The sequence below is a fragment of the Dipodomys spectabilis genome, unplaced genomic scaffold, assembly GCF_019054845.1.
Source record: "Dipodomys spectabilis isolate Male_0828 unplaced genomic scaffold, ASM1905484v1 ptg000019l, whole genome shotgun sequence".
NCBI lineage: Eukaryota > Metazoa > Chordata > Mammalia > Rodentia > Heteromyidae > Dipodomys > Dipodomys spectabilis.
The window spans coordinates 26,379,558-26,401,238 of record NW_024870696.1 but is presented as its reverse complement, the minus strand read 5'-3'; the positions used below and the strand labels follow the sequence as shown (position 1 = coordinate 26,401,238).

The window sequence follows — 21,681 nt, the reverse complement described above, 5'->3', positions numbered from 1 at the left end:
TTGCTGGACTACTGGAGTCCTATTCAGAAAACATGTATGCCTATGTCTTCCAGAGTTTTTCCTTTATTTTCCCTCTTTTTCCTGTCTTCACACTTACTTGTACAGTTTCGGTGTCCACAAGCAACTTCTTTAAGCACTTTTCCTGGTGTTCTACTCCATCTTTTAGAAAACCCAAGTCTCATTACAGCACATCTTATTATTAGTCAGGGCCTATCAAAGTGTGCATATCAAAGTGCATGCATTATATCATTGGTATAAACTTCAACATACTTCATGATCAATCCTTTCTAGGCCTGTCTTGTATCCCTCTGCTTTCTCCTTTTCTTTCTTTCTTTCTTTCCCTCCCTCCCTCCCTCCTTCCCTTCCTTCCTTCCTTCCTTCCTTCCTTCCTTCCTTCCTTCCTTCCTTCCTTCCTTCCTTCCTTCCTTCCTTCCTTCTTCTTTCCTTCCTGTCTGTCTGTCTGTCTTTTGCCAGTAGCTGGGCTGAACTCCAGGCACTCCCTTGGCTTTCTTGTTCACAGCTGGTGTCCCGCCCTCTCAGTCACCCTTCGGCCCCCGTCCCCCTGTTCGCGTCTGCAGGACAGGCACCCAGTCCGGCTCTCCTGGCCCAGGCCCCCTGGCCCGGGGCCCCCCGCGCGGCGCAGCGCGAGCATCCACACCGGGACGCACTGCTCGGGAAAGCCGTCCTGCTGCTGCCGGCCCAGCACCGCCAGCCCGCTCCTGCGGATGAGGCTCTGCAGGGTGTCCAGGTCCCGGGTCACGCTGCTGTCCGCCAGGTCCAGCACGCAGCCCTCCCGCGCCACGTTGTCCTTCAGGACCACGATGCCGTTCTCTTTCAGCCCATCGCGGCACCGGGAAAGGAAGGCGAGAAGGTCCTTGTCGGTCAGGTGCCCTGCGCAGGCCAAAGAGGGGAGACGGTGGGAAAGAGGGGTGAGCAGGGAAGAGCGCAGGCCCACCCCAGGGGCCGCCGCCCTTCACCAGCCGCCAACCGCCCAACACCCCGGCCAGCGCGGGCGCAGGCCCGTGGGCGCCGGATGGAGGACCAGGCCCTGACTGTTGTGCACGACTGTCCAGCTCACAGCTACACGATGGTCCACCGAGGTTGTCCCTCCATGATCGCTCAAACACACACACATGCACACGTGTGCACATACATGCACACGCAGACACACATGTGCACAATGCACATGTGCACGCATGCACACGAACACCCACATGCACACATACACACGCACACACGTGTACACAAGTGTGCACGCATGCACACACGTGCATACTCATGCACACGTGCACGCGCGCACATGCGCACACGTGCACACACATGCGTGTGCAGGCACACGTGCGCACACATGCACCCATGCACACACATGTACACACATGTGCACACATGCACCCATGCACACTCATGCACACACATGCGCACACCTCCACCAAAATCGAATTCACTGCTGTCCCAATCATTACAACTTAAACTAAATCAAATTAATTCTACCTATAAATACAGATAAGCCGCTTTAAACATAGTGATACTGACGATGTCAGCCAGAAGAAGAGCCCGTTAATAAGAGTTAGTCCGAATTGCTGTCGGTCCAAAAGCCCTTGACCGGCCCCTTCCCGCGGGAACCGCGACTCCCAAAGTGGACGTCAGGGGCGGGATTCCGAGGACAGGCATTGCTGGAAATTTCCCCCGATCCCCCTGCGTCGTGCTGGCCCCGACCCGCTCCCCCTCCGGCGCAGGCGCGAGGACGCGGGAGGCGCCCCCTCCGGCGCAGGCGCGAGGACGCGGGAGGCGCCCCCTCCGGCGCAGGCGCGAGGACGCGGGAGGCGCCCCCTCCGGCGCAGGCGCGAGGACGCGGGAGGCGCCCCCTCCGGCGCAGGCGCGAGGACGCGGGAGGCGCGGGCTGCGCGGACTCACCCGAGACCCACTGGATCCAGATGACGTCGTACCGCCCACTGGAAGGCGTGAACTCCTGCAGGCCGTAGCAGTGGTAGCTGTCCACCTTGTCCCCTCTGACCCGAAGGTAGTTCTGCGCTTCCAGGAGGAACGGCTCCATCATGTCCACCAGTTCCACGCTGTTGAAAACCGGCAACAAGACATGTTTGCTGACTCTTCCTATCCCAGAGCCGCAGTCCAAGGCGCAGTCGGTCCCGGCTCTCCCCGGGCCCTGGAGAAAGATGGCTTGTGGGCGACTCCGGGTCGAGACCCCCCCGAGCCTGGCAGGCTTGATTCCCTCCCTTCAATCAACCTTATCTGGGTCAGTGATATACAGTAGTAAGTGCCATGTTAAGCCCACAATTTAAGTTCATACGACATAGAGTCAATAGCGGTTGTAACAACTAGCTATGAAACAGAAATTACCTTTTCAAAAAATATACAACTATTTCTTGTGCTATTTAAGATTTTTTTTTCCAAATGTGCATCTTTAAAAATGCAAACTAACTTTCAAATAGTGTTGGTTTTAAATACTTGGTCTTTCTCAACAAGAATTGAGTTATTTGCAACGATGAAAGCAAAACATCAGTGACTGCAATTTGGATTCTGTTCACAGCCAAGGGACCAGCACCGTCAGTAATTACTTTCTGTGAAAAATGGGAGAGAGAAAAGAGGAGGGGATCCAAGCATGGAGAGTCTAAGCTTTAAACTTTCTTTAAAAACTCACGGAAACATTTCAATTCATGTTGGGATGATTGGACTTGCATTGTTTGTTTTCTAAACTGGATCTGGGGAGGCTCTAAATTATTTACTCCTCTTGTGTGGAGTAAATACTTCTGAGCTGAGAAATGCCAGTTGTTCCATTTTTCAGACTAGAATGTTCCTTCAGGCCAGGTCCTGATGGTTCTCAGCACGTTCATGTGTAAAAAGGGTAATTTCCGCTGTTAGCCTCATTTTTTTATACCAAAACATGCGTCTTGCTCTTTCTCCCCAAAACTACATACTTGCTGAAAATATTTTTTTTTCTTTTTTAAAGACAGTGTATCACAGTAGCCACAAGGAGGTAGAGGTCAGGGAGGAGTTAGTCAGTGCAAACTTTCTCAAAGCTGATTCTATACGTTTGAAAAAAAACCTTCCGATGTGTATCTAAATTATTTGGTCATAATTGGGGTAGCTGCTGAATAGGTTTTGTGCTAGAAATTGGAGTAACAAGATCCTCGAAGTTACAAATCAAGATCTTAAGGAAAAAGCCTACTCGTGATTTCTCAGGATCTAAGGATTAAAAAAAAGAGATAAGGATCAAAGGTAAACGTGGGAAAAAGACACATAAAAAAATCTGTCTTCTGTTCTATTTGAAAGGTTTTCCTTATACTAGAAAGGTACAATGAAGAACAAAAAGTGCAGTAATGATAGCCTCCTTTTAAATAGAATGATAAGCAAATATGTATATGTAGCAAGGTCTTTATGTCTATAATAATTATAATAATAAAAAACTCAAAAAGGTGATGGTCATAATTTCTGCTTTGGAGATGAAAAAACGCCGTTGTCTACTATTACGTAGTTAATGGCGGTGGAAGAATAGGAACTGTCGGAATCCAAAGCCAGCTGTATGTTAGGAATGTCACCTCAAGTGACAACTCTGATCACCTGAGTAGTATCTGACTGATGCTGTACTTTAAAGAAGTCGTTTATTCAGACTCAGCAGGTGAAGGATCTGTGATTGATTAGTGACATCCACCTTGAGTATAGAAAAGAGAAGCACTTGCCTTGTGTGCCTTATTACTCCTTATCAGATGATGCCTCCCTCATTCCAATATTGTCCTTGAAACTCAACTAATTCAGAGCAAGGTGGAGGATAAAGGTTTACACTGAAAATGCTGCAAGGCCCACGTGTCCGAGTAAATTTATAAGATCGGAGAAACCATAAGGAAATTAATTTTAAGCTATTAGAAATGACTTTACTAATATTTATAGGCTCAATGAGACATGCTCATTATAATTTTTAATACTTGGCCATGAAAATCTCAATGGACCATAAAGTAGACACCTTAGAGATCTCTGCCCTGTGATTTTTAAGAAGGTAGTAGCAACTGAACTTTGTATTTTTCTTAACCGATGAGCAGATGAATGTGTAGCGGCTCTGTTTGGAGTGCGACAAGATGGTGCCCGGACAGCCCTCATGTCATTCTCAGGAAGCTCCTGCTCTTTCATACTAAAAAGTGAGTTCCCGAGGAGATAAAACAAACCTGCCTTGAAGATTCCCGTACTCTAGGTAGTATTTATTGCCGAGCTAGATGTGTGATGTGTGATGAGAGTTTTTCTTTGAAAATACTGCTATTTACAATTTGAAAATAAAAATGCCTTCCCCTAAAATGCTGTTAACCCGCCGGGCTCTCCCAAGTGCTGCCTAGCGCTCTACCATCGATTGCCTTCTATGCGGGTGGCACTGGTTCCTATATGCTGGTGCTGGCCCCTCTGTTCTTTTTTAATCTCTCATTCACAAGCAGATCCTGTTAGAAGGGGTATTTAAAGGCTGATCTCTCACATCTCGGACCCTTGGCTATACAAGCTGTATATACTGAAATCTGATGCCCCTTGTATCAATAAGGTTAGAACTACACATGATGTGTCATTTCAAGACGAGCATTTTAGTTCTTTTCATTTTAATTTATTGTCCTATCGTAGATTTATGGATTAACATAATACTAACATCTTATTTGTCTCAATTCTGCTTGTATGGTTTTGTGTGGGGTGTGTGTGTGTGTATTTCCACTCATACTGGGGCTTGAACTCAGGGCCTGGGCACTGACCCTTAGCTTATTTGCTCAAGGCTCGTGCTCTACCACTTGAGCCACCCCTCACTTCCAGCTTTTGGGTGGTTAATTGGAAATAAGAGTCTCACTGACTTTCCTTCCCCAGAAGCTGGCTTTGAATAGTGATGCTCAGATCTCAGTCTCCAAATAGCTAGGATTACAGGCGTGAGCCACCAACACTCAGCCTGTAAGTTTTATTTTAAAGAATATTATTTTTAGCTTATTCAGCAGAGTTGAAAAGTGAACTGAAAGTGCTCCGTGCCACTGTGTAAAAACCTTGGAACATAACAAGTTAGAGCTACATGTTTTCGTCATCGCTCTCATCTATGATGTTTTGAAATAACAAAAGATTTAAAATATCAAAACATAAATAACATCAAATCCTCATTACTTTTTATGAATTGCTGCTTTCCCCACCAGTAATCTAAAACTGCTGGGAGTTATCAGATAGGCTGGTGGTACCATTTGTATATTTGCTAAAGTAAATGCATTTACAACTCGATTAAATCGCTTTCCCCCCTGTCCCGTGTCGCTAAGTGTTGACAGAAAAGCAAACTTTAAATGAAACAATCTGCCTTTTCCCAGTTGACACAATAAATCATGTCAGATATTCATATTCCCTAACTCCTTGTTTCTTGACCTAGATACTAATTTAGCAGATTATTAAGGTCAAAGTACTAAAATATCATTCCTTAAAAAAGACCATGTTTGTACTTAGTTAGAGGTCACGGCTTTACAATGAGCCTTGTCTACTAAGAAGAACTCCTATTTATTTAAAAGGAGCAGGCTGCTGCTTTTCCAACATAAACATGCAAGCATAAGACTATTTCCTTTCCCAGGTCTGCGGGCGCGCTGCGGGGCAGGGCCGGGCCTGACCGGCCTCCCTGTGGTCAGCCGGCATTCCCCACAGAGTGACAAGACAGCTGGATTACTACCTCAGCTTCTGAAATGCTTCAGGATCAAAGTCAACCTGACCATGGGGCCAGCAGGGACGATGGCTTGAGCCAGAATAGAGGAGAGCTGAGGGCCACCGTCCACAAGGAAGAAAAAGAAGAAAAGAAAAGCAGGGCATTTTCTGTGTCATGGGGGAAAAATATGTGCTGCTTGAAAGCAGGCGGTTTGGGATCGGCTTACGTCTTAGCTCTTTCTCTTGCTAGGCTGTAACATGGACAGCTTCCTAAACTTTTCTAAGCCCCAGTTTTCATAACTGTACAAACAAAGCTAATAATAGTACTTACTGGAAGAATTTTGAAGAACCAATGAGACTTGGTATTCAAGTGCAGAGTGACCAGCCATCTTAGAATGAGCAGCACTGAGTTAGAAAGACCTCAGGTCACATGACCTGTGGAATCCACTCAGGTCAGCTGATCCGGGGACGTCCACAGTTTCTCTCCTGCCAGGCTTGGTTTTCAGGGAGTCAGGGACCCGTCACCAACTCTAAGGATTGCCCTCACACTATGCTTCTGGGGAGACTCACAGTCTGACTCCAAAACCAGATAGTTATAGTTTTCCTTTATCAGCATAAGATGAACTCCTAATCTTAAAGACTTTAGGAAAGGCAAAAGATTCATACAATACGAAGAAAAACTGGAATATGAAGCAAATTGGTCTGTAACAGAATTAGAACAACCTTGTTGTGAAATGTTTTTTTAGTGAGATCAATAGCATCTTTGTTGTGGGGGTTGTCTGTTCAAACAATTAAATGAAGTGTCTTAAAATATAATGAATAGCATATATGATCTCTTGTTATTAGTAATAACATAAATTAGATTTATTGCATGCTAATTACCTGTCCTAAAGCAGATACCTAATGCATTGTCGCATTTGATCTTTACCTTGTTCTACGTGGCAGACTGTGTCAGACCATAATCACAGATGAGGAGACTGTAGCTTAACGCATTTATGCAACGATCCCAGGTTTGATTATACATTAGACAGATGAACCATGATGATTTTAGAGCCCAAGGCTTTGCCCCTATACTCAACTGCTTTTTTATGACCCAGAAGTAAAAAGTAGAGACTCCCTGTAAGTCAGAACGACACATGGATCGTATACTTCCAAGAGAAACCTGAACGTTGTATAAAATAATGATGCTAAGGTGTTATGCCGTCCTTTATTTTTAAACCCCACATAAGCATGCAATTTCCTATTATATGGGGTTTGTGCTGTGGAAAAATCAATAAATCAACTCAAGATCCAAAACAAAGCATGCTTTCTCATGGGCCATCTGGTGTTAGCTATCTCTGAAACTCTAAAAGAGGGCTTTTCCCAATCTTCAGATAGTATCAGCCTTGCTGCTCGCTTGTCTCCGAAGCAGCCAAACTGGCTGATAGGAGGAGCATGAGAGACCAAACTGAGAGCTATGAGGCCCTGCCTTTCTGAGCATCTCAAAACAGGCCACCGGCTTTCAGTCTCCACTCTTTCCTGAACAAAAGGCCTTTAAAGTGGCTGAAGTGACAACCAAGAAACACAGGAGCTCAGTGTTTGCAAGGATTCGACCCTCTTCTCAAGCTTCAGTTAAATAACTCACCCCGACAAATTTCCTAAGAAATTCACGAGAGGCCTGGATATCTGGGTTGGATAGCTCAATGAAATTTCCCATCATGCCTTCTTCTGTGGCCGGTACTTCCTGATAGAAAAGTTTAGCTCTGGCATAGAACTGCATCTCACCGTTGATGACTTGGCTGGTTAAGGCATACAATTTTACTGCAAATGGAATATTTTTAATAGTTGTTAATATGCACATTGTAGAACAAGTTCAGCTTCATCATGTGCTGAATTTCTTCTTAAAGCCTGTGAACTGGTGCTGTGGAGGAAACGCATCCATTTGAAATGAGCAGACATGTGTTTGAGTTCCGGCTTGGGGATTTGCATGTTGGCGGGATTTCATCTATAAGCCACATAGCGTAATAGACGTGACTTACCACTGCACTCTCTCAAGTCTAACTATAGACTAAAGAGTCCCACCAGTTCCATAGTGAATTATTTTCTCCAACTCCAAATACTTTACAGTCATGTTCTCACTAATCATTACTTCAACGCACAAAATTGGTGTCATTATTTGTTTCATTTCTTTTGAAAGCAAGACTAATCCCCATATACCTTTACAGTCCTATAACACTAATGTACTTGAGCTCTACCTTCTGAAAATGAAATAAGAAAAAGATAATTATATTTATTGAGGGGGAGGGGTTAGTTTGTAGCAGGCAGTTGTACTAGACACATGCACATACTTCTGTGTCATAATTTAAAAACATGTAGGAGGTATTATTTTAAGATATTCCTTTTTCAGAAAACGTGTATCCTTCTGAATGGTGAATAAAAGTACACTTAAGTATGTTTTGTAAAACAAAGGTCACTTATTATGCAAAATATTTTCATTAGATGGCATTCCAAGGGAAATGACAGGTCTTTCTATTCAGTCTTATAGACTATGCGCAAGCCCTTGTATCTCTTCCCTCCCTCTCAAATGCTTGGAGAATGTCGCTAGTAGAGGAAAGTCATAACACTAAAGAAAATGAGGAGGAATTGCTGATGGATGCATGATTTCAATAAGTGCCTGGCCAAGAAAAAGCAGATAAAATGAAGTAATAAAACTGCAGGTCAAATGTTTACAAGAGAAAATTACGTTCCAGATTTACAGCAAATAGGAGGAAAACATAACGAGAATAGAAACATAATAATAGTAATAGCATAATCAATCAAAGTTGGTCTACACAACATAAAGATGCATCCTTCTGACCACAAAGGCAGCACAGTTAGAATCAAAGTAGAAGGGAAACATGTTTCTTGTGGGTAGGTAAATAAACACATAGCCAGGGCTGGGAAGGTGGCTCAGTGGTAGGGTGCTTGCCTTGCATGCATGAGGCCCTGGGTTCAATTCCTCAGTACCACATAAGCAGGAAAAGCCGGAAGTGGCGCTGTGGCTCAAGTGGTAGAGTGCTAGCCTTGATCTGAAGAGCTGAGGGACAGCGCCTAGGCCCCACGACCGGAACCCCCCCCAAAAAACAAAAACAACCACATAGCCAAGGGAGAATTATCCTTTGGTATTGGATCCTAAACTCTAAATACTTAAGACAATTCCATATAATCACATGATCACATTCATTGGAGTCCAATTAGGTCGACAGCATGTGTGGTACTTCTTGTTCTTTCTACTTAGAGAAACAAAGGAACTCTTATCCATTACCTATAATCATTTACCTTGTTCTTTATTCCTGCATGGGCATAAAAATGAGCTCCAAACTTATGAGAGTAAAATATCAGCCTGAAAGAAAAAGATTAAGATAAATGATCAAAAGTAATCCCAAAGGAAATAGTAGTAGAGAAAATGGATGAGAGTTTAAACCAAAGAGGGGAACACTCATATCCTTGAAAAACTATATGAATGAGGACAGCCATCAATCCAAATAACAAACCCAGAAAATAACAATTCAAAATCCAACAAAGATCTTAGATGACATTAATGTTCCCCTTACCAAAATCTTTGGAATATAACACTGAATACATTTCCAGAACATAAAATAAAAAGGAAGTTATTAAAGACAGATGTAGAAAGATGAAACCTATATAGATTTAATCTATGAGGCCCACCAACAGGCAATTAGACAACTAATAAAAAATGACAAAAGGAAAATTATTACAGAAATATTAGAAGAAAATTTCGGAGCCGAAAAGGATTGTTAAATGCAACAAGTGATGATGAGCATCGATTTTAAAGCCAAATTTACATTTACTCTTTAGATGTTCAAAACAGAAGGGGCCATAAAAAGGTTACTAAGTCATTTAGAGAGGAAAAGTGTTTGACCTTCATATAAGATTATCAGATTTAGAAAAAAAAAAGTCTCACAGTTAGAATTGCATTTAGATCAATAATGAATAATCTATCAGTATAAATTATAAAATATTGTACAATGCAGGGCTGGGAAGGTAGCTCAGTGGTAGAGCGCTTGCCTTGCATGCCTGAAGCCCTGGGTTCGATTCCTCAGCACTACATAAGCAAAAAGAAAAAAGCCAGAAGTGGCGCTGTGGCTCAAGTGGTAGAGCGCTAGCCTTGAGCTGAGGAGCTGAGGGACAGTGCCCAGGCCCAGAGTTCAGTCCCCACGACCGGACCTCCCCCCCAAAAAGTATTGTACAATGCATAGGACATACACTAAATACCTTTGTTGGTTATATTAAATTGAAATTTAATTGACATGTTCTATATTACTTCACCATCCTGTGTTACTGGGCTAAAATAAGGTTCCTATTACAAATTTCATCAGAAATACTGAGAAACAATGATGAAGGAAAAAAAATATTGTAGTGCCAAGTTTAATACCCATTGAAGCTGTCAAATGGTATTTACCACTATAGATTCATTCTTCAGAAATTTCTTGAAGCTATATTCCAGGCAAATGAGGGCTAAAATCAAGAGAAAATGCCTGGTGAAGAATGATATAATTAACTTAGGAATTCATTGAAAATAAATCCTGAAATGGCAGTTAAATTCATCAGATATGGAAAGACATTAGTTTATATTGTAAGAGAAAATACAGCCTGAGTCCAAGTAATTGACAAAGAAGCAGCGAGACAGTAGTAATATTCTAAGGAAGACATATCTTCAATCACCATTGCCAAAAATAGAAGAGAATTGAAAGCTCTGGGGAACCTTATTTGGTTCAGAAATATTGATGATGATATTAAGCAAACCAACACATAGCATAGTTCTGAGCAGAAGGAATCTGAAGAAAAACTAATGATTCAACCTTAACTAAGAATATGTTTTCTTTAAATAACCTCAGAATTGTGCGGTCTGACTGCTTAGTCCTTAGGGTACTGCTTACCCATAAACTGAAGAATTACATACATTTTTACTCTAAATAGATAACACTTAAAGGTCCTGTGCTACGACCACACTCCTTGTGTGGAGTCATGTCAGCATTTTCCAGCAGGAAGGCACTGGAACCAAAGTTTGGACCCTGAAAGGGCTGCAAGGGTCGGTACCCACGTACGTTACTTGCTTGAGACCGCGATATCATAGAGCGTTAGCCCCATATTTACTATTATCTAGTGACATTTACTGTTAAAAGATGAGTCTTTTAGAAGTGTCAATAAATGCATAGAGCCTTCTTGTCATTTAACATGCAAATTAGCTGTTTAATAAGAAAATACAAAATTTAAAGGAGGGTTTAAAGTAGGAACCACTGGCCTACAACAGTTCTCCTTCTTTAACACTTAATATTGTGTAAACAATAAATGCCCAATCAATGCTTAGAAATGACAAAATTGGTCCTCACCATCTCGATAATATGACTGCCCTGAATTCTGGATTCCTCATATAAGTCAGACTCATCCCAGGAACTCAGAATCATCCCAGAGTTATCCCAGGATTGAATGATACCCGGGGATCACTGGCCAGACACAGCTCAGTGCTTTTCTCAGTTGAACAAAGGCAGCAAAGCAGCCTTCATCATCACCCGCTTCAATCAGCTAGTTGTTGAAGTGTACTAAAATCCTTAATCTGGACAGGGGGTGGTCCAGTATGCCAGAAACGTTTAGACCACAAGCGAATGCTAAACTCAGCAGGTGTCTGCCTCAGTCGGTGGGCTTTTATAGCTATAGGCTTGAGTTCTCATTTTCACCTACTGGACAGATGCATTTCATTAAGAAAGATAGATGAGGCATCCTAGCCAAATCCAAGTTGTCCCTTCCTGATAGATCCTCTACTGGTTAGTGTTGATGTAGACAGGGAAATCCGGGATCAGCCCATGGCTTTTGGTCCTAGAAATACATATAATGCCTTGTTCTTGTGGAATTGCAATGTCTCTGTGAGACTTGGGGTCAACTAAGACAAAAAATCGACATTCTGGTAGTTCTTGATATAATATGGTACTTATTTACGAGCTAAACTCCTGAAGACCTTCTGAGTATTTTGCTTACTTGATACCAAAAGAAAACTAGAGTACACACGCATTTGCCCTGAAAGAGATAAAGAAGATTATATAAACTTTCTAAGACAAATGAATATGTAAGTGTGTGCATCAAGTCAACTCACTATTATTTCATCATTAAGTACAAACATAACCCTCAGGAAACTAGATACTTATAGTCCAATCTCTAGATTATGGAGATTGCAGTCTGGAAAGGCGGAATGAAGTCACACATTACTGCCTGCCCAATGAATGTTACCACAGTTGTCCTGGGAGTGGAGTTCACAGATGCCTGTAAGTAGAAGCAATTAGGGAAAGATTCCAGAAAGATCTCAGCCATGAAGAATGTTTTTGATTTGGGTTAGTAAAAAGTTGGAAGGGAAGGAATTTCTCATGGTGTGGACCATCCAGAAAAAATACAGAGTTTTCCCATGTTTCAGTTGAGGAAGTATTTTGCAAGTAGCTAATGTATTTTCTTGCTCTACTTCTCAGCTTCTGACTCTTGAGGGGATACGCTACATGAAGACCTTTACTGTCTTTTGATATAAAGAGTTTGAGAAAAAGTCATAACTCAAAATCTTGTTATAAATCTAAAAGAAGATATTGGCCCAATATGATAGATTCAAACACTTTAAGCAGTATTAAATAAGTTTTCACTGGGAAAAGGAAATTCATAAAACTAGGATTCTCTTATTTTTACTTTTCATGTTAATACAAGGAGGTTTCATTGTATTTCCATTCATGTCCACAGGGTACTTTGTACAAATTCATCCCCTCCACAACAATCCTATTATTCCTGTCCCTTCCCAGACAGTATTTTATGCATTTATGATTTCATATATATGGATGGATATAACATTTTTTATCAATCTATTGAGCCATACCTCCAGCCCAGCTTTTTGCTGGTTATTTTGAGAATTATTCTAAGAATTGGACTTGTTTGCCAACTGAAGATTTAAATCTCCTCCAAAGGACATAGCCCAGATTTAAGTAGTAATTTTGAAATGACCGCAGGCAAAGAATATTGAATCCACTTAGCTCAATTAGGAGATGCTCTGGCAAAGGGAAAGCCTTTCTGTTAGAGCTGTGCAGAGACATACTTCCCAACTTAGCTACTAAGATGATAATGATAAGAGAACAACTAAAGAGAGAGAGGGAGGGAGGGAGGGAGGGAGAGAGGGAGGGAGGAAAAAGGAAGGAAGGAAGGAAGGAAGGAAGGAAGGAAGGAAGGAAGGAAAGGGAGAGAAGGAAGAAAGGAAAGAGAGGGAGGGATGGAAGGAAAAAATAGAGGGAGGGAAGGAAGGAAGGAAGAAAGAAAGAAAGAAAGAAAGAAAGAAAGAAAGAAAGAAAGCCAGAAGTGGCGCTGTGGCTCAAGTGGTAGAGTGCTAGCCTTGAGCTGAAGAGCTGAGGGACAGCGCCCAGGCCCAGAGTTCAGGCCCCACGACCGGACCCAAAAAAAAAAAAAAGAAAGAAAGAAAGAGGAAGGAAGGAAAGAAGGAAAGAAGGAAGGAAGAAAGGAAGGGAGGGAGGAAGAAAGGAAGGGAGGAAGGGAGGAAGGGAGGGGAAAGAAAGGAAAGGAAGGAATGAAGGAAGGAAGAAAGAAAGAAAGAAAGAAAAAATGAAAAAGAAAGGAAAGAAGGAAGGAAGGGAGGAAGGGAGGGAGGAAGGGAGGGAGGGAGGGAGGGAGGGAGGGAGGGAGGGAGGAAAGAGATGTCTATCATATATATGTAACACATAATATATTGGTAATATATATGCATGTATACACACTAACAATACTACGCACATGAATCTAACTCCTGATCACGTGGGAGGCAGCATGATCTGGTGGTTAAAAAGACTGCCTGGCTACTAATCATGCCCGCCACGTACCACCACAAAGCCTTCGACAAGTCATTTAACTCCTGTGTAGCGTTTCCTCCAGTAAGATAATCAAAATAACAGCACACCTAATAGAGATGTTGTGAAGATGACCTGAGATAATTTATGTGTGACACTGAGAACAGTGATCAGCGTGTTTCCATTTTTCCCCCTGGAAATCTGTTCTGTTCCACAGTTCTGCTAAATCTTACACTGGGGACATTTAGCTATGTATAATCTGGGTTGATATTCCATAAATCTCTGAGGCTGGTCAGGGACGTTGAGCAAATTTTGCCATGACCCACTGTCACCACATAGCGTGCTGGGGTGAGGCAGAGAGAGAAAGGAAGGAAAGAAGGAATCAGAGAGTCTGGTTAACCACGGCTCTTGCCATAATTGCCCCCAAACAACTAACTCTCTGTGCGGGCTCTATACGAGGGGGTCCCTAACTTTTTCTTTGAAAGAAGGGCTTTGTTTTCATTTTTATGAAGTGGAATCAGAAAGAGTAGGGAGAGCTGGCTCTAAAACACCTCGGCAAAGCTGGGGAGGGACCAGCTCTGGTGGCCAAGTTGTATGTCCAACCTGAAACGCCTACTATTTGCTGCAGCCTGAAAACTCCTGGATAGTGAATGAGGGTTATTATCTTCACTAATGCCCGCTCTAGAAAGTGCTACATGATGATTGCAGAAGAGGTCTGATTCAGCGGAAGGAAAGAAACATGCTTACAGGAGATGTTTCCCGTGTATGCTGCATCTAATCCTTCAGATAGCCTCCTACAGTTTTGAAGAAAATGCTGCTCATAGACTTTAGTAACTTCTGGAGGTCAGCTCCCTCACAGGGCAATGCAATGCCATTTATTCTTAGCAGGAGGTCATTTCATTCATTTAATAGATACTTAATGAATTCTTCCTATGTGCCAGGAACCATAGTGAATGCTACATATGTAGATCTAGAAGAGGGAAAAGTAGATAAGTCTCTATTCTCATTAGAACGAGAATCCGGCCAGGGGAACTTATGCAAGCAAGCGTGATCTGAGAGATACGAGCCGCTGAGTCAAAAAGGAAACAAGGTTTAAATGAATCCATCAGACTGGCAGAGGCTTTTATTGAATAAAAGTCACATTGGCATGAAATTTAAATGTTAATTTTCTTCTTAACAGTCAGTTTCTGCCATGGAACAGAAATCACACACACACACACACACACACACACACACACATACACACACACACACACATACACACACACACACACACACGATCTACCTAGAGAGCTGGCAGATTGCTTTCTCTGCTCCCTCCAGTTAAAGCTTTTAAGGAGAAGTAGAAAGTTATTTGTAGATTCATTTCCATTACCAGTTTTTCAAATCCTGAATAATAATAGAGAATATCATATTAGTTCGGAATCTTTGCCAGTAGGCAGTATTTTGTACAATAATGAGAATTCTACACATTTCTCTTGTGTTGAATATGACTAAAGAGACCAGAAAGTAGTGTCTGATGTAGCTTTCTCTAAAAGTATGAGGGTTTTTTTAAATTAATTTACTGATTAATTTTTTATTGTGAAAATACTGAAAATCTTATTTTTTTTGGGGGGGGGTCCGGTCGTGGGGCCTGAACTCTGGGTCTGGGCGCTGTCCCTCAGCTCTTCAGCTCAAGGCTAGCGCTCTACCACTTGAGCCACAGTGCCACTTCCAGCTCTTTTCTTTTTGCTTATGTGGTGTTGAGGAATCGAACCCAAGGCCTCAGGCATGCAAGGCAAGCGCTCTACCACGGAGCCATCTTCCCAGCCCTCGAGGTATTTTTTCCTTAAAACAGTTAATGATCAAATACACATATGCTCCCTTCTCAGTTCCCAGCATCATGTTATTTCTGGGCAATGAAATCTAAACAGATATTAGATAGATAGATAGATAGATAGATAGATAGATAGATAGATAGATAGATAGATAGATAGATAGATAGATAGATAGATAGATAGATCGATCTCCTTTGGGGTCAAAGTATTCTAAGCTAATACACAAGACTTTAGCCTCTATTTTCTAGTGTTGAGGGACTAGTGGTGTGCCGGCTGATGGAAACTAGATCCCTGAATGCCCACACAAAATATAGCCTGCTCTCCTGCTGCCACAAAACATGGAAAAAACTGGTGCAGCAGAATAGACGTAGGGCAGAGTAGACGTAGGTGTTCAGCCAATGCAGTTTCAAGAATTCATTTGTTAATCCAGCATAGCCTTGTCCAACTAAGATAATCTTCAAGTTCTACCATCAAAGAGATACTGTGTAAGGAACTAACTCAGTGGTTCTCTGGGGAAACTCTGCCCAGGCTAAATCATCAGAACAAAAAAAAAACATAAGTAGTGCTCATGTATGGAAAACTGAATCTCAATAAAATAAAATCAACTTTTTCTTGGAGGAGACTCATGGTATTCAGACTGTGTTTATGGAACCCCTATGCATGCTCTAGAAGCATCTCCAGAGCCCTTGGTGAGGTTTAGAGCATAGATGAAGCAAAGACCCTGTTTCCAGTCATAAACCGAGAAGTTTTGCTTTCTCCTTAGGGCTTCCATGGAATACTGTATCAATAAAATAATGTTCGTTAAAAAGCAGGAAATCATTGATAAACCATCATTGCAATCATAAAGGGAAAAAAAGCTTAATCATAAAGGAAAAAAATAATTTTAGTGGGGGAAGAAAGGAGTGGAGATTAAGCCAAAGACCAAACCTCAGTCTCTTTGTTGCGAATTATTTTTCTTCTAATTTTATCTTGTTCTCAACTCATCTTCCGCTACTTTCAAAGTTGAGTCCTTTTTCTCTCTAGTAATCATTTTAAGTCTGGAAGTCATCTACCCATTAGTGAGTATCTTCTCAGTTACTGTAATTGATAGCTTTCTCTTTGTCCAGTGTAACTGAAGCTCCCGAACGGCTCTTAGGGAGGTATATCCTGAAAAGTATCTCCAGAAAAGCAGTGCTTTGCAGTGTATAGGACACCACTTCCAAATGAATTGCTCTAATTTGTGCATTTGGGCATATATGAGACATATTACATACCCTAAAATAATTACTCTTGGGCAATGTGATCTATTGGATGGCGCCCCAGACTTTAGTTCTTGCGTTAGTATTACTCTTTCTAGACTACTTAGAATTATCTCTGGATTTCCTTTCCCTAATTTGAAAATAAATGGGAAGTTAGAATGAGGAGGTAGGAAAACAGAAGTAAAAAATAGTTGATATTTATCCTATCCTATAGAGAGCTGTGAGGATCAAAGAAAGTCATAGATGAGTGTTTTTATAAGAAAGCTGTATACCTATCAGGTGAGGGTATTTGTATGCCTAGAATTAAAAATGCTTCAGAAATAGGTTTATAAATGAAACTTTGTTGGGCTTCTAACATCTAATTTCTTGAATGCAATACCAAGACCGATATAGCCCTTTGCACAGCTGGAAACTCTGGCCACGCCAATTACACAATGGGGCTTTCAGGCAACCTTAAGAAAACAAATTAGGACTGAGACAGAGCGGTCCTGCTCTCATTGAGGAAAATATAAATCAAAGTCTTTAATCATAAGTTGTTTCTTCTTCAGTAGTGTTTGGTGTGCTGAAGTAACTGCTTGCACAGAGGCTGAAAGTAGTGTGTACAAACCAGATAAGCCCTTTATTTATCTGTTGTCTAAGTCTTTGAAAATAAGAGGAAGTAATAAAAAAGAGACGCATTGCTACCTCAGGTCTTATCCTTCTTATTCAAAGACCAAAGTAAAATAGCCTCCTTTCAGGTTCCCTGATTGAATGTGTGACTCAGGAAACCCGGAGAAGTTTATACACACGCACACATATATGCACACAAAGGTTACACACACACACACACACACACATGCTGAGCTCATTGGACCCACTATTTCTTCACCTTTTCAACTTTTATTTGATATAATATTGAATTAATATGCTCATCTCTGAATTGCCTAATTTGTCCAACTCCAGCTTTTTGCAAAGATGAACTATATTGTCCAAAACTCAAGAAGTAGGTTTGTATAAGCCTAATACTCAGGCAACCAACCAACAACCTAGAGAAGCAAAGTCATCCCAAAATAGAGGCTTGCCTTGCCAGGTATCACTTGATCTGGGACTCTGCATAAAAGAATGCCATTGAAACATTTCAGCACACCGACCCTGATGTGTGTGTGTGTGTGTGTGTGTGTGTGTGTGTGTGTATCTGAGAAGTATCCTAGTCCTAACTTCCCTTCTAAATATCTGTCAACCTCGCACAATCCCTTCAAACTAAGAGTTGTGCCTCACTTACCCAGGGGGATTTTCTCCAGCAGGTAGAGATAGCTCTGAAAGAAGTCATTGCGAATGGCTTTGTGAAGGACAAAGGACATGCTATGTCGACAGAGCTCATCGTCCGTCTTCTGCCAGCGGGATCTAAAGGCGAAATGGGCTCCCAGGTGGGCCATAGCCAAGGGGAATGGTAATTCTTCCAGTGGAGCAAGGACACTTGTCTGTCTGTTTCTTTGAATTCACTTTCTCTTCCTAAAAGAACTTGAGACTGACATTTTAAACCAGTCCCCAATCCCTCTATATCAGGACAAGCCGTCATGGGGCATGCACAGAGGGAGGGGCACAGACCGGGCAGAGCAGGCCCTGGCACACTCACACAGTCTGATTGCTTGAGCGACACCACCCCAAGCCAGCAGGTGCTAAGTAAAGATGAAACCAGGCCGAGGGAGGGATCCTGCTTCACCCAGGGAAAAAAGCACGCTTCCCTCCTTTAGCTGCTGCTTCAGGCAGGCTCCAGCACAGCCTGCTAACACCCCGAAGAATGCTTGCTCTAATTTGATTCCTAAATTGGAATAGCCTAATTTCCATTTCAAAGAGTGGGGGATATTTTGCAGGAGATCCTGTTCCCTGATTTCCATCTCTGCTCCTGGTATGCGGAGTCCTCGAGTTACAAGAGCCCCTTCAAAGTCTCAGCCACTCACATGCCTTTCATCAGTAGTTTCCCCACATTATTTTATAGAGATGGATGTGTGTTTCCCATTTTTAAGGATCTTCAAGAGATGCAATTGTTTGAAAGTCCATGTTGATGTTAAATACCCGTCCCTATCAGCAAGCTCTTCCATTTAGAAAGCCTATTTATGGAAGCCTCTTTCTTCCTTTCTGCCTATATTGTAGATGTAATTTTCATCCTAAATACCTTTGTGGTCCATACTTTGTATCTTCAGGTTATCTTTCCAGATCTACTCTTTACTATTTCCATGTTACTATGGGCCTGTATCGATGACGTCTGTGCGGCCCATCACCTCTGGCTTTTAGTTGTGTTTGTGCACAAGGGAGGTCAACGGCTTTGTTCTGTGGGCATCTGCTGTATCCAGATTCCCTTTAAGGAAAAATGGTAACTTCTGTTGGAGGTCTTCTCGTCCTTCTGATTCTTTCTCTTTCACTTCCCTGCCGGAAGCCTAGGGGCAGCGATGCGCCAGGCTGATAGAAACCAAGTTCTTATATTTCACTACAGTGGCACATATTTTTATATAGTCCCCTGTTAAATCAGCTCAGATTCCCAAACCTGTGAATGCCATCTATTCCTTGCAGAAATGAATACTGTCGTGCTCTGCTAACATTCCTAACAGGAAAAGAAGCATGAACTCTGCGTGTTAATGGCCCTATACCAGGTGTACCTAATCACCCCATGAATGTGCATCGTGTGTGCATACACAAATGTGTGTGTGTGTGTCTGTGTGTCCATATTTATCAATGCACTCATGATAGTAGGCAACTTCTAAAATGGCCCCAGTAAATTCAGGCTGTATAACAATCTACACACAGCAGTGAGTGGCTTAAATGGTAAACATTTATTTTTCACTGGAGGCTGGGAACTTCAAGATCTTATGCCAGTAAGAACTTTCTTCTTGTTCCCAGCGGAAACTATTCTCATTGTATGTTCATATGACGGAGAGCAGACACTGAGATTGAGCCTTTATGTCTCTTCTTAGAAAGTCACTGAACATCCCATTCATAAGTGCTTCGGCTTCTTTCTTAATTACCTCCCAAGGCATCATCTCCAAACTGCACCACTTCGGGATTAGAATTTTAGCATCGAGTTCTGAGGAACCCCAAACCTCCAGTCCATAGCCTCTGCAAACCCTCACTTCCTCTCTGCTTATTCTGCATGCCTTTCTATCATCCTCTTCCCTCAAGTGTAGCCTGGCCTTACTGACTCAATCCTAAACAATAATATGCAGTAGAGGGGAGGGGCTGTCACGTAAGTGTATCTTGGTCATCTTATTTCTTTCTCTTGCTTGTTTGCTCTGAGGGAAATCATCTGTTGTCAGGTGCTCTATCACGAAGCTCACATGTTAAAGAACTCAAGTCTTCAGGCAAACAACCCAGGAAGAAATGAACCAGAGCAACAACGTGTTGGCGGTAAGAAACAAACCCATCCTCAGCCAGCAGTTCAGCTGTAACCTGACAGAGAGACTCTAAGATAAGCAAGCCACACTCGGTTTACTAGCCTGCAAAACATGTACTTTGTTCATTAAATCAGATGACTTTCTGAGCAACTTGCAGCAGTGAAGCAATGAATAACTTCTTTAGCCATTGTGCATTTATTTTTTTTAGGTTGTGGGACTGGAGCTCAGGGCCTGAGGGCTGTCCCTGAGCCTCTTTGTGCTCAAAGCTAATGCTCTACCTCTTGAGCCACAGTGCCACTTCCTGTTTTTTGAGTGGTTATTAATTGGAGAGAAGAGTTTCATGGGTACTTTTCTGCCTGGGCTGGCTTCAAACCAAGATCCTTAGATCTCAGCCTCCTAAGTAGCTGCAATTACACTGGTGCCAGATCAGTGCATGGTTTTTTGTCAATTTATGACATCTCATCATAATCTTTCCTGAAGATTGCATGTGTGTTCATCTTTTGTTGGAAAAGGAAGTAAGGATTCTATTTGTTTGACTTTGATTTCTTTTCCTTTATCTTCTGCATTTCTTGAGTGCATTTCTGCATTCAAGAGTGGGTACATTACCTAAATTTTTATATTTAATTCCAGCTTACATTTTCTGTCGTACCAATATAGTCTTTTTCAATAGTTCATATTGGATTTACAATGCTGCATCATTTTTACTCAGTAAATTCTCATGAGGATGAAAATCGAGTAGATGGTATCAAACAGGACTAAAAGTCTTCCAGCTTTTTTTAAAGCTTATCTTCTAATTTGTAAGCAGAAAGGCTCTAAACTGAAAGATAACAAAAGTCAACACAAACTATTGAACAATAAGAGACCAAAAGCAATTGATGAAGAAAGAGAAAGCAATGAGGTGGTTAATCTTATTAAATTATATGTATATGTGCAAAGCACCATAATAAAGCCCCTTTGTCTATCTACTTCTTCTTGGGTTACCTCCAAGCAGCCAGGAAGATTGTTTGAATTCTATGCACTTGAGAATTGGTCAGGAAAAATATCCACCTGACATATCTATTAGTGTTCCTTCATCTATCCTTTGGAACTTTCTGTTGCTGTAGGAAAAACCTAAGTAGAAGACTAAAGTATTCTCCTTTGTAACTTGTATTAATGGATGTGAAAGGAGGCTGTTCTTGACTCCAACATTTTGGTACTGTTTTGATAAATGTTCAGATGTCAGGATGTTTGGTGCTAGGGAGAAGTGACTGGTTCCAACTACTCAGCATTGCCTATTTGGCCACTGATGTTGACAGGTTTCTCAGTTCTTGCAGAACTAACTTTTTTCCACTATAAACTGGACATTATTTATGTATATGTGGACAAGGATTATTAAGTGCTCTAAGATATCTGGATTTCAGGCTTATAATTCCTGAATGGGGTGAAAGACTGATTGGTTTGTACAAAATGCCTCTGTCAAAATTTTGTTTATCTCTGTGAGTCATGGCACATTTTGTGACCATTTCTCATGCTAGTATAGCTTAAGCTAGTTTCTGGCTCATTACGTTTGTTTCCTTACGCCAGCAATTTTTCTCTCACGGCTGAAATGCTCTATTTGTTGCCGCCTCACACCATTCTTGGTCACATTCATACCAGCAAAGTGAAGTTATGACATAGATCTCAAGTGTACCATAGACATCTGATTTCCAGACAGGAATGGAAAACAATCAATGGAGAAGAAAGAAATATGACTACAGCAAGAGAAGATAGAAACTGAACTTTT

General features: G+C 41.9%; 1 protein-coding gene across 1 annotated transcript; it reads right to left on the bottom strand.

Annotated features, from left to right (window-relative positions):
- Nucleotides 1-514: 514 nt before the first annotated feature.
- On the bottom strand, nucleotides 515-17,966 carry Ntmt2 (N-terminal Xaa-Pro-Lys N-methyltransferase 2). The gene is made up of 4 exons (XM_042674296.1): nucleotides 17,813-17,966; nucleotides 7,277-7,452; nucleotides 1,915-2,164; nucleotides 515-891 (listed from the first exon to the last, which is right to left on the bottom strand). Exons 1-4 carry the CDS (start codon nucleotides 17,964-17,966, stop codon nucleotides 515-517), a joined length of 957 nt encoding a protein of 318 aa, XP_042530230.1.
- Nucleotides 17,967-21,681: the final 3,715 nt, after the last annotated feature.

Bases quoted from the DNA above. Each gene is read 5' to 3' on its own strand.
- Ntmt2 (XM_042674296.1), bottom strand. From the start codon at position 17,966: ATGGCCCACCTGGGAGCCCATTTCGCCTTTAGATCCCGCTGGCAGAAG. The intron at 7,453-17,812 runs GTAAGTGAGGCA...TTCCATTTGCAG, and splicing joins GCTGGAGAAAATCCCCCTGG to TAAAATTGTATGCCTTAACC. The intron at 892-1,914 runs GTGAGTCCGCGC...TGGCCTGCGCAG, and splicing joins CTGGATCCAGTGGGTCTCGG to GGCACCTGACCGACAAGGAC.